We start from the raw sequence: 16823 nt of genomic DNA, 5'->3' as shown, positions 1-16823 counted from the left end.
TAGATGTGTAACTTTGTGTCGTCTACATCAATCAACGTGCACTCTTAAAAACCATTAATCTCCTACTTTTATTCCTCTAAAGCAAGGATTGGCAAACTATGGCCTATGGGTCAAATCCAGACTGCCACCAGTCTTCGTAAATAAGGTTTTACTGGAACACAACCAGGATCAGTCATTTACATATTGTCTATGGCTGCTTTCATGCTACAACAGCAGAGCTGAACAGTTGTAAGAGAGAACACATGGCCTGCAAAGCCTATATTTACTATTTGGTTTTTTACATTAAGTTCACTGATCCCTGCTCTAAAGGGAGAGATCACCAAAGTTCCTCTTCAAATCAAAGATATTTTAGAAGCCCATACAGACCCCTCCTATAAAATGGTCAAACTTAGTTTTTAAACTGTTATCAGGGCAGAACATGACTTTAGTTTTAAGCAAGCAGTTTACATTGTAGAAATTAGACGTTATTTAGATGACACTCTCTCCTTTAGGTTTCAAAATTCCTATGATTTCAGAAATAATCTCCTATCATTTTCTGAGAAAAACATTTGCACTTTAGTTTAAAAGACCTTAGAAATAAAAAGTAGATGAATTGTTTTCATGAAGGCAAGGCCTAAAGAACTAAAGATAAGTCATCTTTTATTTTTCCTTAAGCACAAATAATTTCATAAGTAAGATGATTTTCTCTTAACTCACCTGTCCTTCTAATAGGTCACAATCTTCATCTTTAACTTGTCCATTAATCAAATAAATACTATTTTCTATTTGCTTGGCCCAGTGTATAAGTCCATTCTTAAAAGAAACACAACATGGATATCATTCAAATATAATGCCATGTCAATTAAACTCCCTCGAGTCGACTTTTTTCTACCTAGTATACTGAAATATTAAAAATCCCTAAGTATCAGCAATATGGCATTTAAATTCAATATCATAAACAACAAAAAAGTATATCCCCAATTTTTGGCACTTCACCCATATTTAATAATAGTTTTTCTAATCTTTTTCCCAAACTAACATTTATGTCACAGACCTAGGAGACTTAATAACCACAGTCAAATAAAATTCAATAATTCCTGTTATCTTAAAAAAAGTGAGAAAAGAGAAAGAGCCTCAAACAAATATATAAAGCAGTATTAAAGAGGAAAAAATAAGCAAGTTCCATTTACCTCTTTCAATAGGAAAAAATAAGAGAAATAAGTTATGAACAAAAGAATGGTACAGAAATACAAAAAAGAACTGGAAGATGGAAAACAAAACTAAAGATGAAGATAGTTCCCTGTGCTATACAGTAGGACCTTGTTGTTTATCCATTCTATATATAACAGTATGCATCTGCTAATCCCAAACTGTCAATCTATATTCAATAACTTGTGATAACCCATAATCAAAAAGAATATGAAAAAGAATATATGAATCACTTTGCTGTACAGGAGAAATTAACACAACATTGTAAATCAACTATATTTCAATGAAATAAATTTTTAAAAAAACTAAAGATGAAGAGAAAGCAAAAAGACCAAACAGTACATCTTCCTACATAATTATATTTTACAATGTACATAATTACATGTTAATTAACAAGTATTTATGGAGCACTTATTATGCTAAATACATTAGTATGATAACAATGTCCCACCTCTAATTTTTTAATCTGGGTAGAGTAACAAATTAGTTACCCATAACAATATTATTATAATTAGAATGCAGTTTTTGAGGATTATAAAATGAATGGCATAGACAACCAGAATAAAGGCAGATCATCTATTCAACAATCACTAAAGAAAATTCATTTTACCCTGATACCTTTGTATTTTTCTCCAGAGTATAGCTGACAGAAGTAGTAGACAGTGGGACATGAATATTAATATATACTGTACACTCTAAAGAAAGCCATGAAGCTGATAGTCCATTTTGATACTTCCAATCTGCTGGTTTTGCAGAACTCTTTAGCAAAGGGGGAAAAACATAAAATATGTGATTTACGTAAAACACACGGAGCAATAAAACATCATAAAATATACAACCCAGTAACTTATACAAGCTGTTATCTAATATATTTGGCCAAATTCCTTCATCAAAGGGTAATAGGTTAGAACTAAATAAAAATAAAGCATGCATTAAAAGTTCAGTATTCTTCAGCACATCCCAGGCAATCTTGGCAACTCCCTCGCCCAGTGAAAGGCTTGCTTAAAATCCTGACAAGTCCTCTGGTCCTGTAGGTCCCATATGTAGCTTCAACAGTGTCAATTCTGAAGCTTCTGATGGAGAGTAAATAATCACTGAGCAAATACTAGGTGCCAGACATTTTCCTTTCTGTTCTATCCTTGCTAACAGAATACTGCATTACTTTTTCACACTGCTTCTTTTTTTTTTTTTTTTTGGCCACACTGCATGGCCTGTGGGATCTTAGTTCCCTGACCAGGGAACAAACCCGTGCCCCCCTGCAGTAGAAGCATAGAGTCTTAACCACTGGACCACCAGGGAAGTCCCTCACATTGCTTTTTAGACACCTTGGCAAAATGTTAGTCTGGATCCTGCTGAGTACAGACAGCCTGTTTACTGGGCACTGTGGCTCCCACAAGCCTAGACACTTTTACTACTAGCCTCTCAAATATAATACCAGACACATAAACAAGGTAGGGAGAGCTTAACAAAAATATTTTAACAATAAAAAAAAAAACACAAATTGTCCTTGTCTGTAGTGAAATTAATCATATTTCAAAAAAAAAACTACAGGTGGTTGTGGACATTAATAGGAAGAGATAGCACTGAAAATTATTAAAATTAAAAATTGAATTTTATTTAAAAATAGTTTGCAACACAGAAAAATCTTTAAAGAGCAGTTTTTCTTACCTTTGGATTATGGATATCATAAGTTCGACAAAATGTTCTTTATTAATTAAGGATAGAAATAACCAAAAAAATAAGAAAGCAATTCTTGATGATCAAAAGAAAATAAACCATCAAAAAATAAAAATAAAGTATATGCATCCAAGAGTTTTTACAAAATCATACCACTTCATGGCATGACACTTAAAGATATGTATACACATATATATGTATGTATATGTTTGTGTAAATACATATACTTACATATATACAAATTCCTCTGACTATAATACTTGTGGTACTTTAAACTATTTCCTACTGCTTATAAATCCTGCTAATCACAATGAATAGAATGATAGCTCTTACAAAACTGTCCTCAAATACAGACCCTTTTTAACAAATAGGAGTGCTGTTCTGAATGAAGTCAAGCCTGGGAATGTTTATTGGGTCAAAGGGTCTGTACATGAAACTTTCTAGTTAAATACCAAAGGAGTTAACAGCCCGCCTTCTACAGGGATGATCACTTTTTGAATTTTGTCTTTTTGCAGGTCCTAATTTATTGGGCCCTTGCATTGCTTCACTCCCTTGGTGAGGCTGCCTCATGCTTGGGAGGTACTTGCCCTGGTAATATGTAGAGGAAAGAACCTAAGAAGGCCCTATAATTGGCTTTTAGTGTCACTTGATCTTGGCCAAAGATATAAAAATTGCCAGCTCAGTGCACCTGTGCTTTGCATTGAACATTTTATCTATAGGAACTGGAGGTAAACAAAATAAAAGCATTACTTTGCCTAAGCTGTACCTTTCTGTAGGGGCCCTAGTATATTTTAATGTACAGGGGTGGAGAGCTGGTAAAGAGTTCAGAATACCCAGTCCTTGCCACCTCTCTCAAACTCTTTACAACCCTGATACATGATTAACAACCATTATTACCAATATTATTGGCAGTCCGAATTATGTGTTATTTACAGAAAAACGTACAAACTAAGCCTATTTTTTAAATGATGACTTAAATAAGTGTTTGGGGAAAAAACCTGCAGGAACATTATTTTGGTATCATATACTTTAGAACATAAACACCTAAATAAAAGATACTTTTTTGTAGAAGAGCAAAAGTGAAGTGTCACTCGTTCTGAGACTTCCTCGTCTGTGAAATTCCACAGTCTCTTTTTATTCATAGATTTTTCCACAGCAAATACTAGCTGAAAAAGAGGAAAACACATCAACTGAACGCAAAATAAGAAAGAGAGTGCAGAAAAAGACAATTATAATATCCTTAAGCACTCATCTAGCTTTAAAATTCCATGATGCTATCATTAAATTTCCTTTTTCTCAAAAGAAAGAGTGAAACTGACTATTAACCATTTAGATTCCATTTTTAGGGATATATAAAAATTAGGTGTTAAATAAAAAAATATAATTCACTGTCATTAATGATCAACTGAACATGATTTTGGGCAACTAACATTTAAGTGAAGTACAGAATAAAGACTTTAATTAGAATGAGAAGTGACAAGTGATTTTTAACCTATAAAAATGGAGCGTGTCACCCATTTGGCATTTCTTATTTAAATGTCACAAAAGATGTAAGGTAATAATACATAAGGGCACATAAAATATAGTAATAACATAAATTCTAAGTGAAAAAAATCAGAAATAGTGACAAAAATCTACGCCACGTGTAAGAATTATAAAAATGCATACTTGATATGGGGAGAGGGTTCATAAATTTGGCTCTAAGCTTTCTAAAAATAATGTGCACAGAGAAACCCAATCAGTTCCCTAATTCGCACAGTCCATAAGCTAAACAATTGATCAGAAGAGGCATAACTTTCTTTTTTTTTTTTACATCTTTATTGGAGTATAATTGCTTTACAATGGTGTGTTAGTTTCTGCTTTATAACAAAGTGAATCAGTTATACATATACATATGTCCCCATATCTCTTCCCTCTTGCATCTCCCTCCCTCCCACCCTCCCTATCCCACCCCTCTAGGTGGTCACAAAGCACCGAGCTGATCTCCCTGTGCTATGCAGCTGCTTCCCACTAGCTATCTATTTTACGTTTGGTAGTGTATATATGTCCATGCCACTCTCTCGCTTTGTCCCAGCTTACCCTTCCCCCTCCTCATATCCTCAAGTCCATTCTCTAGTAGGTCTGTGTCTTTATTCCTGTCTTACCCATAGGTTCTTCATGACATTTTTTTTTCTTAAATTCCAATATATATGTGTTAGCATATGGTATTTGTCTTTCTCTTTCTGACTAACTTCACTCTGTATGACAGACTCTAGGTCCATCCACCTCATTACAAATAGCTCAATTTGGTTTCTTTTTATGGCTGAGTAATATTCCATTGTATATATGTGCCATATCTTCTTTATCCATTCATCCTATGATGGACACTTAGACCCAGCAATCCCACTACTGGGCATATACCCTGAGAAAACCATAATTCAAAGAGAGTCATGTACCAAAATGTTCATTGCAGCTCTATTTACAATAGCCCGGAGATGGAGGCGTAACTTTCTTAATAATGATATCAAAAGAAATTTCTTTAAAGACAATATTATGTAATATAACAAAGTTCTTAGCAATGACCTTATGGGAGACAGTGACGAGTTTTTTAAGGTTACTTCATATATTGTCCCTCAATGCAGGTCAATGGAAACAAAGTTAGATAATTAAAATGCTACAATTTCTGAAATAGGGCCTTTCTAAAATCTTACATGCTTCTTAGAAACAAAAGAGATACAAAAAGCAAGAGGAAGGAGGATCTACTGTATCTCTCTAGCACTGAGCCCACATTCAACCCAACCACAAGAGGATGCACAGCCAATGCTATTAAATACACATGGATATAGATTACATTTCAAAATGCCAAATAGGATGAATGATTGTAAAAGAGGTACATTTATTTAAAACGGTAAAAATGGCAGAAGGTTGAATAACTTGCCAGGGGAGGGATTATCACCATTTTCTTCCTTTACCCCCATAAGTACAAATATCAAAGATTTGAAGGTGGGATATTTGATGGGAGAGAATGTTACAAAACTGGAAGAATCTGTAGCACCTGGATTCTTAGCTGTACACTTTTTACTAGAAAAAGGTTTGGAAGGATTCTGTGGGGTTTTGCACTTCTCAAGATAATGAGGTCTCCTTCTCTCTTGGGGTGGAAAATAACTTTTGAAGGCTTATTTGGATCTTGAGTACTAAAAGAGATGAAAACTGGCTGCACAGAGTTTGCTTTAGGTCTGGGCTTAAGGGGAAACAGCTTGTGGACCCTCACATTTACTTGTAAACCATGTTACCCAAATGATTGACATAGGAATTAAACAAAAAGCAGGGGATTCATAATAGATACTCAGTCCAGAAATAAAGAATAAGTATCTGACTGTTGTTATTTTATGTCTTACTTTCAGGATCCTGAGAGAATTGAAGAGATGAAGAATTGCAAAACCTATTAATTTCACATTACAGCAATCACTTGGAACTAAATGGAAGGTCTAGCAGAATACTGCTACGGCACAAGAAAAATTGTTAAACCATTATAACTTGTTTCACAATAGTAAAAAGTTATCTTTAAAATAACAACTATTTTAAAAATATGTAGCATTTGTTGAAAATATAAATACTGACATGTATTACACTCAAGATACCAAGCAATTGGGTGGAAAAAGCTGTTTCAACATAATCCCAGCATAGAGAATTAATCTAAATATGACTAGGATCACTGTATACAAGTATAATCAATTAAGATATAACTTTAAGAATTTTTGATATTTCAGACTTACTCTATGTAGGGTATTTTGAAATTCATTTCCCATTTCTAAAGTTGTAATAATAAATACTCCAAGAACTAAAAGTCCCCCTGGTAGCATTCTGGATACCTGTAAACAGAAATATAGTATTAGCTAACAAAAGCATTTGACATTATATGCAATCTTTTGTATTTGAGAAGTTAAATATTAAATCAGCAAATGCCTACCTAGTACCAACTATATGCAAAGCATTGAGGTAGGGGCTTTGAAAAAAATAGTTAAAATATTGAGAAATGGGGACTTCCCCGGTGGCACAGTGGTTAAGAATCTGCCTGCCAATTCAGGGGACATGGGTTCGAGCCCTGGTCTGGGAAGATCCCACATGCCATGGGGCTACTAAGCCTGTGCACCACTACTACTGAGCCTGCGCTCTAGAGCCTACAAGCCACAACTACTGAGCCCACGTGCCACAACTACTGAAGCCCACGCGCCTAGAGCCTGTGCTCCACAACAAGAGAAGCCACCGCAATGAGAAGCCTGCGCACCACAACGAAGTGTAGCCCCCGCTCACCGCAACTAGAGAAAGCCCGCACGCAGCAACAAAGACCCAACGCAGCCAAAATGGATGAAAACCAAGATGAATGGGGTGTTATTATGCACACAATCTTCCTAGAGTGTCCTTAACTTTTTACCTTAAAACTACTTTATAAATAAAACCATTTAATAATGACACTCTTTAGCTACATCAATAAATAAACTCCTTTCTCCTAAGATTGAAAACTAAAATACCTCCTAAATTTTTCAAGGGCTTCCACTATCAGCTAAATAAAATACAAATTTTTATCTTAGACTGGTATTGCAGACTCTCTAAAATCTGGCTGATCTGATATTCAGAGCCTCATTTGATACTACTTCCCATGAAACATTCAAGCATCAATCACAAACTTCTCACTGTTCTCCACATATATAGTTACGCTTTCTAACTCTATACCTTTACTCAGGCTGCTCACTCAGCCTGAAAAGACTTTCTCTTACACGTCTACATGTCTGAACTCTACTGAATACCTCGAAGTCAGCTTGAGGAAGCTGCCTTCCCTGATCCTTTGATCTCCAAATTCCTGCAGGACCTCAGTGTAGTTTTCCCATGGAGCTTATCACATGAACCTGTACTATGGTTATGTCTGAACCTTACTAGTTGATCTGGGAGCTCCTTAATGGAAGAAGTTAATTCTCAACTACCTTTGTATCCCTATAATATTCAGCAGAGTCTGTGATTTGAGCAGAGGGGGTCCAACTTGAAACTCCATTGTTTCCTGTTGTTTAGCTTTACCTCAATTTTTAAAACCTTCTTATTGATATTGGGCATTTATATTATTTCCAATTTTTCTGTACCTTAAAATAATATTGGTTAAAAATCCTAGCAAGTTTCTGTGTTCACAGGATTATTTGCTTATAATAAATCTCCTGAGGTGGATAACTAGGTTAAAGGGTCATACATATGTTTAAGGATTTTGACACATCCTACCAGTTTGTCCTGCATAATATCTGTGATTTTCCTTCCACATCATTGTGGCTAGTTCTTAGTGCCACATGTATTCCTTTCTACCATCTATACTCTTAGTGCTCTGGTTACCTTTTATGTATTTAATGTATGAGCAAACTGATCACAAAGTTAAGTCTTCAGAAAATTAGATACCATAGTCTAACCCCTAATATATTTGCATTATGTCTGCTGGTGGTTCCCTCTGATTTCATAAATTCTGTTTACTACAGTGACACAAGCTTGACATACATAAATAAGGAATAAAGTTTTCATACTTAGCATGGGGAACTTGCACATCTTTTGAAAATCATCAACAAATAAAATTAACCATTTCTTGCTGGGGATAAAAAGTTTATCTGTTTTACTACATAAATTTTATGTTTGTGTGTTTAGATGTATATAGACTAGACATAGATATAGATACAGGTATGTAATTTTACAGAAGGCCAAAAGCAAAATTAGAGTAGAAAGTTATTTACAAACCATTGGAAATATAAGTTTAAAATATTTAATATTTCATTAGAAGATGGTATTAAATATTTATTGCATTTTTCAAAAATATAACTACATACTACCCCCCCATCACAAATGCAGATAAACATGTGTGTGTGTTTGAAGATTTAAAGATAATTGGAGAAGGAAATAATTTTATTTTTACCTTACTTTAACATACTTTATTGGATGATATAATCCATTCAATAACTACTTTTAAGTGAATTTACTCATCATTCTCTCTGACTCACCCCAAATCTGTTTCCTCTTCATGTAATGGCAACGCCATCTTCCTAGACCCAGGCTAAAAAAAAATCTCAATAATCTTTAGCAACTCTCTCACAATCTCTTTTTACTGCCAATCTACTTGGTCACTGAATCATCTTAATACTAGCTCTTTCTCTGAAATGTTTTGGCAATGAAGTTTTAGCCCACTGCTTTAGTTTGCTTATTTATCCATTCACTTATCCAACATTTTGGAGTTCTCACATAAACCATGGGAACACTATGCCTGGCACTAAGGATACGGCCATGAACAAAAAAGACGTGACCCCATCCTCAGGAAGCTTGCAGTCTAGTCACTAGCTCATGTCACCTTTTTTTGAACTATTACTGTAACTATATTTTCTGCTCTCTCTCTCTCCAATCCCTCTACTCTCCATTTACACTGTACCAGGGCACTGCAATTACTTTCTCAATTATTGGCAGGATTATTTCTCAATCCTTCTCAATATAGGGAGCTCTGAAAGTCTACCATAGAGCTACTGGCTCCAAAAGAACTCCTTCCTTCCTAGAATGACACTTCAAAACCATCCATAAACTGGCCCCATACAGCCTTATGTCTAAAAGCATTCTTTTATATACACCATGCTTCAATTACACCCAATTTCGTGCTATTCTAACATACCTTTAAATTTCATGCCGTTGGGTCATTTATCCACTGTCCTTTTTGCATTCAATGTGCTCCCTGACTTCTACTAGCAAAGTCCTATTCATCTTTCAAGTTCAGAGCCTTCTGTGAAGCTGTTTGAATCCAACCTTTGACAGATATTTAATCATTCCCCACTCTATATTCCTATAGTACTGTCCTATTTTTATTCACTTCTCTTACAATTTGTTTTGGTAATAATGTCTTTCACTTTGCTTAAAATATAAATTCTAAGGACATTAAAGAAAAATTTAACCATCATTTTATTTCCTCAGTACCTGGTTTAAGTCTTTAAAATAATTCTGACCAGCAACAATGTTACCAATAACTAGTATTATTTTAAAATAAAGAAAAACTGGAAATAAGGTAAATGACCAATAACAGGATATAGGTTAAAAAACACAACAGATAAAAGTTAACAATAGAAAAGCATAGTGTACAAGATCAAAGGCTTTCAAGTCACACCACCTGGGTTCAAATCCCAGTTTCACTACCTATTACACTAATCTTGGGTGGATTACTTAACTTCAAGTAAGAAAATACTTTTTTAAAAACTAGATGCAAGTAATCAATAAATAAAAAATATAATCATGGAGGAAACAGAGCAGAAAATACTTCTATTTTTGACATACTACCCAAGTTTTGAAAACTTAAGAATGAGTACTCTGAAATCCTAGTCTAGTAACCTGAGGATAAGGTACTTTTATTTTGTTAGTCAATAAACACAAACTTAACTATATAAAGAAACAAACGTGATGACCTGGTTGGCATGTTCTGTGGCCCATTCTTCATCCAAGTTATCCAACTTAGCTTTGGAATGTTTGGAGCTCTCATCTTGTTCCTCTTTGGGTGGCGTTCTAGTGGCAAGAATCACGTAATCCTTTTGTGAAGAACACTTAAAAACAAATTAGAAAAGCTTATTAGGGTGATAACTGACTGAGGAATCCAAAGCCCTTATGACGTGCAAAAACTGAGCAATATTTATAGCAGCTTAAATTGTTAATACCTGTATTATACCAGAATCTACAGAGAAAACGATTTTCATGGATAGCTTTACAACATTTTCCTCACATGTTATTTATCTTTTAATATATTTAATACCAGCTCCTTATTTGTTTGGGCAACCTGAATGTGAATCATGCAGTGGTCCTTAAAAATGGCTTACTGGAACAGATTAGACAGTTCAACAAATATAAAAACCCAATAAAATAAAGCAACAAATGACCTTGTGCATCTTACTTTCATAAAAACAATGATAGTGGGGAACTTGTTCATGTGTGTCCACAGAGAAACAAAGGTGAAGTGATATTAGATTTATGTTCCTCAGTTTTAATAGCAATTAAATGCTAACCAGAAGTGGGAAACCTAAAGATAAATTTAGGGAAAATTTAATAGCTCAGTCTCATTACAGTGAAAATTTCCTATAAAGAAAGAGTAAAAATACAAGTTAGCATGATGTTATCCTCACACATGACCTGAAATTCTAATCACTAGTGTCATCCTGGAACGGAAAATAAAGGAAGAGAAATTATTTCAATAAAAGTTATTTCCAGAAAGTTACATTGAAGTGCACAAAAGGAAAAGGTAGGTGCTGATTAAGAAAGCTCTTTCTTTTCATAAAATCTATGATTTTGAAAAGAAAAAGAAACTGACCCTAGGAGTAGGAGAGAGGCAAGCCTGAAAGCTTGAGGGGAAGGCAAGAAAAGTGATGAATCCTGGAATAAAGAGAAAGAAGAAGCATGTAGAATACTGAAAGGAATGAAAAGGCAGCATGAAGAGAGATTGGAATTCTCCCTAAATTGTGGGAGACTTATACGTAAGATGGTAGTTTTGCTGAGCTCTAGAAACAGCCTATGTGCTGTAAGGCAAGTTTGGAAGAGGGTATTTCTCCCTGACCTTTCACCTTTACTGATCACTTCTGTTCCTAGCAAAAAGAACCCCATACTAGATGTTAAGTAACCTGAATCTAAAAGAAGTTCAGATCGTTGCCAGGAGAGGTCGTCTGGCTGTCTAATGAGAAGCCTCAGAGGGTGGTATTACCTGGGTGAACAGTGCAGGGTCTGCCCTCTGTCTTACAAGTTAAGAAATCGGATTTGTGAAAACTCTGAGAATGTACCTGTCTCTTAGGGCTACACTAACATTACCTAAGATCATTCAGAATGATGCTAAAACTAGAATACCATGAAGGGATGTGAACATGTAAGTCCTCTGCATGGTGCATTCTTTATAAGTAGGCAACACAGGGCATCAAATTATAAGAGAAAGTAGCTTGGGAATGTGGATAGAATCAGAACAAGTTAATTATCCAATTTGAAGGTTCTAAGGCATCATGTTAAAATATCCAGAAAGAAATCTGCCTCCAATAGGGTTTTATTTGCTATTAGGCCTCAAAATTAATCTTTGGACCAGAGTACACTCTCCCCTAGTGTTTAGATGTATGTAGCCAGTTTGTTTGTGTGACTCTCCTTTTTTCATTTCTGTGTACTGCTGACAAGTCCTCCCTGCTGATTAACACATTCTTCCTTCAATTATAATAAATCAGTGGGTGCTTATGCTTTTTAAAGTAACTGTCCAAATATCTGTTCCATTTAGTTTGATTTTTGAGCCTTAACTCTAAGAGGGAAATAAAATTTGTGTAATGTCCAAATTTCTCTCAGTCCCTTTCCCTCAATCTCCACTGAATCAATATTAAAAAAAAATTCAATAAATGGGTACGGTAATATACAATAAAATATACGACCTATATTTGCTACAAGTCTGAAATAAGACAAACTAGAAATAAAATTGTAAAAAGCTACCTTTGTAAAGAATGGGACAACCTGGAATTAAAGGGGTGCAAAAATCACTTTGGAAAGACAATAAAACGTGAATAATCTGGTCAGTAAAATTCTAATTTTGCAGTGTCTACCTTATAAGTTACTTTTACATTGTCAAAAGGGAATGTGTGCTGACTTGGGCAAACCTGGGCTACATTATTCTTCTTCATTCCATCCCTCCATCCCCTAACTTGAATTTATTGTTAAATAGCATATTTTAACTTTAAATAAACAAATTTGCTTTATCAGTAAATACATAGGAAAAGATACATACCTGTCCTATTAAAAGACCAGAGACAAAAGCTTTTCCTTGGAGACTGATGTTTGAAAGATACTGGCCGACAGTCTCTTCTACAATGTAGGTTCTTCCCATTATTAAGAACTAATTCAACCTCCTAAATTACAAGAAAAAATATAGAGCATTTTTAGGCAAAAAATATAATTTGCAATGTTTTCCTCATGGGGGTAGTATAAAGAGAGAAGTTGTACTACCCTGATACTACTCCATACCTTACAGTGATTGCTTATTCAATAGGATATTCTTTCTTGCAAAGTTTGAATGTAGCTTCAGAATTCTCAACAGAGTGTTGCAGGAAATGACTACCAATCAACCAGAGTTGACATGAGCGATAAAACCTACTCCCATACCTCAGATAATGAAGAGAACACTAAACTACTAGTAGCCAACACACCTGATTTCTTATTTAGATCTATTACTCCTTAGTTGTATCATCTTTGGTAATTTACTGCTGAGCCTCACTGTGTTCATTTCTAAAACAGAAAAGATGATAATTTCTGAGTTGCTCAATGGGAGGTAAATGGAATCAAATTCATGTATTCAGTAAGCACACTATAAAGAACTACTATGTGCAAGAAATTGTGCCAAGTGGGATGGCACGAAGATGAATAATACTTGGCCTCTGCCCTTGAGTAACTCAGAGTACAACTGGAATGATGGAAGTAGACAAACAGCAATACAATAATAACAAACATTTGTAGAGCTTCCATTTTGTGTAAGGCATTGTTCTAAGTACTTAACATATGGTAACATTTAATATTCAGAAAAACCCCCATGAGGTAGGGGACATATATACACGCTTGTTTTATAGATTTAGAAACTGAAACGAAAAAAGGTAACATAACTTGCCCAAGCGATAAAGCTGGTAAGTGGCAAAGGTAGGATTTCACTTCAGGCAGTCTGGCTCTAAAACCCATTTCTTAAATAGTATTCTTAAATACTGTGCTCATACTTAGGAGTCATACCCAGTCTCTCAATTAAACTTTCACTAAGGGGGACTCCTGTTCTACCCTCTCGTGAGTTTGGGGATGAAAATCAGCATATTCCTCTGACTGGCTCATACTCCTTTGATTTGAGTTTCTGTAGCTTAAAATCAAAGATGCTGAATAAAAGAGGTAGGAAATAATAAATGATGATCTCAAGGAGTTCACATTCAGTGTGGGAGAAACAAATGTAAAGACATGATTCCAAAAAGCTATAAAATAGCCACAGAGAGACTGAAGAAACACAGTTGCAGCATTCTGAATAGCGGTAATAGTCACTTAGGTCCTGCAAAAAATCCCAATCTTATTCAGGACAACAAAATCCAGGCAACTATAGATGTGCTGGGGTGGCTTATCTGACATCAGTAAAATAAACTGCCAGTCACAATGACTTGCATTACTCTAAAACTAAAGCCCAGAGAATCGCTTCCAGTTTGAAATGGCCTATTAGATGGTCTTTTTTCAAAATTCCTGTTCGGTTTTGTCTCAAAATGCATTAAATGTCTTCTTAGCTCTCAGGTTTGCACTTTTTTTTTTTTGGCGAAGTCTAGGACTGCCTGTCTAAATCATTAATGCCTCTATAAAGTTAAGGGCTTTCCACTTTTACCACCTTAAGGTATGCATTTCTGTGTATTAAACTTTCTTCTACTTCATCATGCTATTCTACTCTTTTTCCTTCTGCCCTAAATAATTCTTAATTCTTACAAGAAATAGCAGTTAACAGTGACTCCAAGGTTATGATATGTAACTTTCTAATCTTACTTTTTCCAAGGTGTCATCTACTAGTCACGTTAACGTGTAAGAAACTGAATGCAACAGAAAGATGAAAATCTTTGGGTTATGAAATCTGGTTGACTGTCGGATATTTTTTTTCTTTAGTGCTCCTTCAAAACCTTGAAATGTAGCTAACCATACTTTATAAAGGACGCTAATAAAAATGTAGATCTTCTCTTATACAGTTCAATTTTTCCTGAAATGCTGTGTATCAGCAGAAGCTTTGCAAGTTGTCCAAACGCTGACTTGAGACCACTCAACTTCCCTGGACTCTGTTTTCCTAGTCTACAAAATAAAGAATTTGGATCATAGCAGGTCGGAAAATCTAATTTTAGGATTCTCTAAGTCCAAGTACAGAACATCTGCATTTTCCAAATGGTAGATCAATAATGATAATATTGTGGGCCTAGGACATAATACAGTACTGCACATACCAGCAACCTTAATTAAACTGCTTATATAAAATATTTTGGGGGAAAGAAACAACCTTAAGCTCCTTACTGCTATTCTCAAAGGTTTGCTACTGTGGGAACTGTAGGGAGGATGACATTAGTAATGCTTTATTTTCAATAAAGAATTTAACAAATTCTTTTAGAAGAGTAATCAAACATGAAATAATTTACGGATTCTGCTTAGAAGTCACAGAACTACAATTTGGAAACAAGTAGTTCTGTTACGGTGGCAGCGTAAGAAGCGGTTTTTAAGAACGAACGTGTTCAACAACTTCTGTTCCAAAAGTTTTTCAATTTTAACAATATAAACACAAGGCAACATTTTCTGTAACGTTACCTTAAAACATACAAATAAAAGCTACACTCAAACTCCTCTTGGCTTTTTAAAATCCTCTTCCTGGAAAATAAACCGAGCTCTTTAAATTCCTATTAAATCACTGTTACCAACTCCGCCACCAAAAAACCAAAAAATCTAAGTAAGATAAGTCTCATAACTGGACTTGAGTGTGTCGCACAGGAGTGACCGTCCATATAGTTCCTATACTCTACCCCTTTCTGTCCTCCTTGAAAAGGCAGTTCTCTGTGCCCGAGTGCACACACATCACACACACACACACACACACACACGGATTCCACCCTCAGGCTGACTCACCTGTACTCAGACTGTGCACGCGTGGCAGACAAATCTGTCGAACTGTCAGACTACCTGAGAAAGGTGTTTAGAGTGCAAGTACCAGCCTCCAGGGACCAGATTCCACACCGGTCCCAATTCCACAGTCAATGAATTCATCAGAAAGCGACGAACTTCCCGCACCTCACTTCCTACTCCACACCCGGGGTCTCTGGAGTCAGGTGGCTCAGATTGATGACGCACGCTGGCCCCCTCCTTTCACCGCAGCGCCTCAGCCAAACCGACTGCGGTCGCCACGCCGCCCCCTTCCGGGCGCCATTAAGAGCGTGGCGGTAGCCCGGCGTCTGCCGTCCGGCCCTGCCGGGACCGATGCCCTCTAGCGGCCCAGTGTCTAAAAGCCGCCAAAGAGGACGACCCATGGCATCCCGGAGCTGTGACAGTAAGGTCGCCCTCCTCTTCAGGGAGGAACGTAGGTTAACGGGTACTGTGTGGCGCCACCTCGCGGATAAGTGGTCGCGCGGCAGGCAAGGAGAGCCGGGGGGCGGGGAGAAAGGAGGAAGCGGACTTGGTGGTGCGGAATTGGGCTCACGGAAGGGATTGGGGAAAACTACGTTTCCCTGAAGCCTACGCGGCTAGAAGCGGGTTGAAAAGGGGGCCGGAAAGCGGAGTGCACGACAGGGGTCAGAGACTGCCTCTGAACTCGGATTCCCAGGGTGCACAGCTTCCGGTGATTACGCGCGCACTGTGGACGCGGGCGCTGCGGCGCGTCTGGTGCAGTAGTTAACGCGGGACTCGATTTCCCAGGGTCCCGCCGCTTGAGTCTCCGTCGGGCGGGCGCGCGCGAGACACCGAGCGAGGTGGCGGAGGCGGCAGCCCAGGCTTCTGGGTCCTCTTCGTCTTCGTCTTTCTTCTCCGTTTCTGCTCCGTCGGCCGCTGCCGCCACGGTCCCCGGCCCGATCGACATGGCGGCGGTGTTGCAGCAAGTCCTGGAGCGCACGGAACTGAACAAGCTGCCCAAGTCGGTCCAGAACAAACTTGAGAAGTTCCTTGCTGACCAGCAGTCCGAGATCGATGGTCTCAAGGGGCGGCACGAGAAATTTAAGGTGGAGAGCGGTAAGTGCGACGCTCTTCGCGCCCTTGTTTCTGGGCGCGACCCCAGCGATGGCTGGTCTCCTCCCCTTGCAAGCTCGCACCATCCACGGCTTCACTGCTAGCTAGCATCGCTTCTCTGGCTCCGTGGGCACCATAGGCCTTCTCGTAACTGCTTCCCTCACAGTTTGATACGAAGGAGCCTGTTTGTTTGTTTTTAAAATGTGAAT

The 16823-nt window shown here is 37.1% G+C and overlaps 2 protein-coding genes across 7 annotated transcripts in view; one reads left to right on the top strand and one right to left on the bottom strand.

Moving 5' to 3' along the window:
* Positions 1–15804, bottom strand: part of ODR4 (odr-4 GPCR localization factor homolog) — a 40481-nt gene extending 24677 nt beyond the window's left edge. For 2 of the 4 annotated variants that reach the window (XR_010941260.1, XR_010941261.1), the window contains exons 1-8: positions 15526–15804; positions 12641–12761; positions 10311–10445; positions 6621–6716; positions 3925–4031; positions 2857–2893; positions 1807–1947; positions 697–792 (exon numbers count right to left, since the gene is read on the bottom strand). Coding sequence is in view for 2 of the 4 variants with exons in the window: in XM_067728950.1 (XP_067585051.1) it covers positions 697–792; positions 1807–1947; positions 2857–2893; positions 3925–4031; positions 6621–6716; positions 10311–10445; positions 12641–12739 (711 nt within the window). In the remaining 2 variants the exon portion in view is untranslated. The remainder of the gene's footprint in view (positions 1–696; positions 793–1806; positions 1948–2856; positions 2894–3924; positions 4032–6620; positions 6717–10310; positions 10446–12640; positions 12762–15525) is intronic. The other 2 variants (XM_067728950.1, XM_067728951.1) reach the window with 2 other exon arrangements.
* Positions 15805–16259: 455 nt separating this feature from the next.
* The window catches only part of TPR (translocated promoter region, nuclear basket protein), a 64778-nt gene continuing 64214 nt past the window's right edge, over positions 16260–16823 (top strand). For 2 of the 3 annotated variants that reach the window (XM_067728940.1, XM_067728941.1), the window contains exon 1: positions 16309–16617. In XM_067728940.1, the coding sequence (XP_067585041.1) occupies positions 16467–16617 (151 nt within the window). In that variant the 5' untranslated portion in view covers positions 16309–16466. Of the gene's footprint in view, positions 16618–16823 lie in introns of all 3 variants that reach the window. The other variant, XM_067728942.1, reaches the window with a different exon arrangement.

Source organism: Pseudorca crassidens, chromosome 2 (genome assembly GCF_039906515.1).
Source record: "Pseudorca crassidens isolate mPseCra1 chromosome 2, mPseCra1.hap1, whole genome shotgun sequence".
NCBI lineage: Eukaryota > Metazoa > Chordata > Mammalia > Artiodactyla > Delphinidae > Pseudorca > Pseudorca crassidens.
Note: the sequence above shows the minus strand (reverse complement) of the source record. Positions and strands in the feature narration are given on the sequence as shown.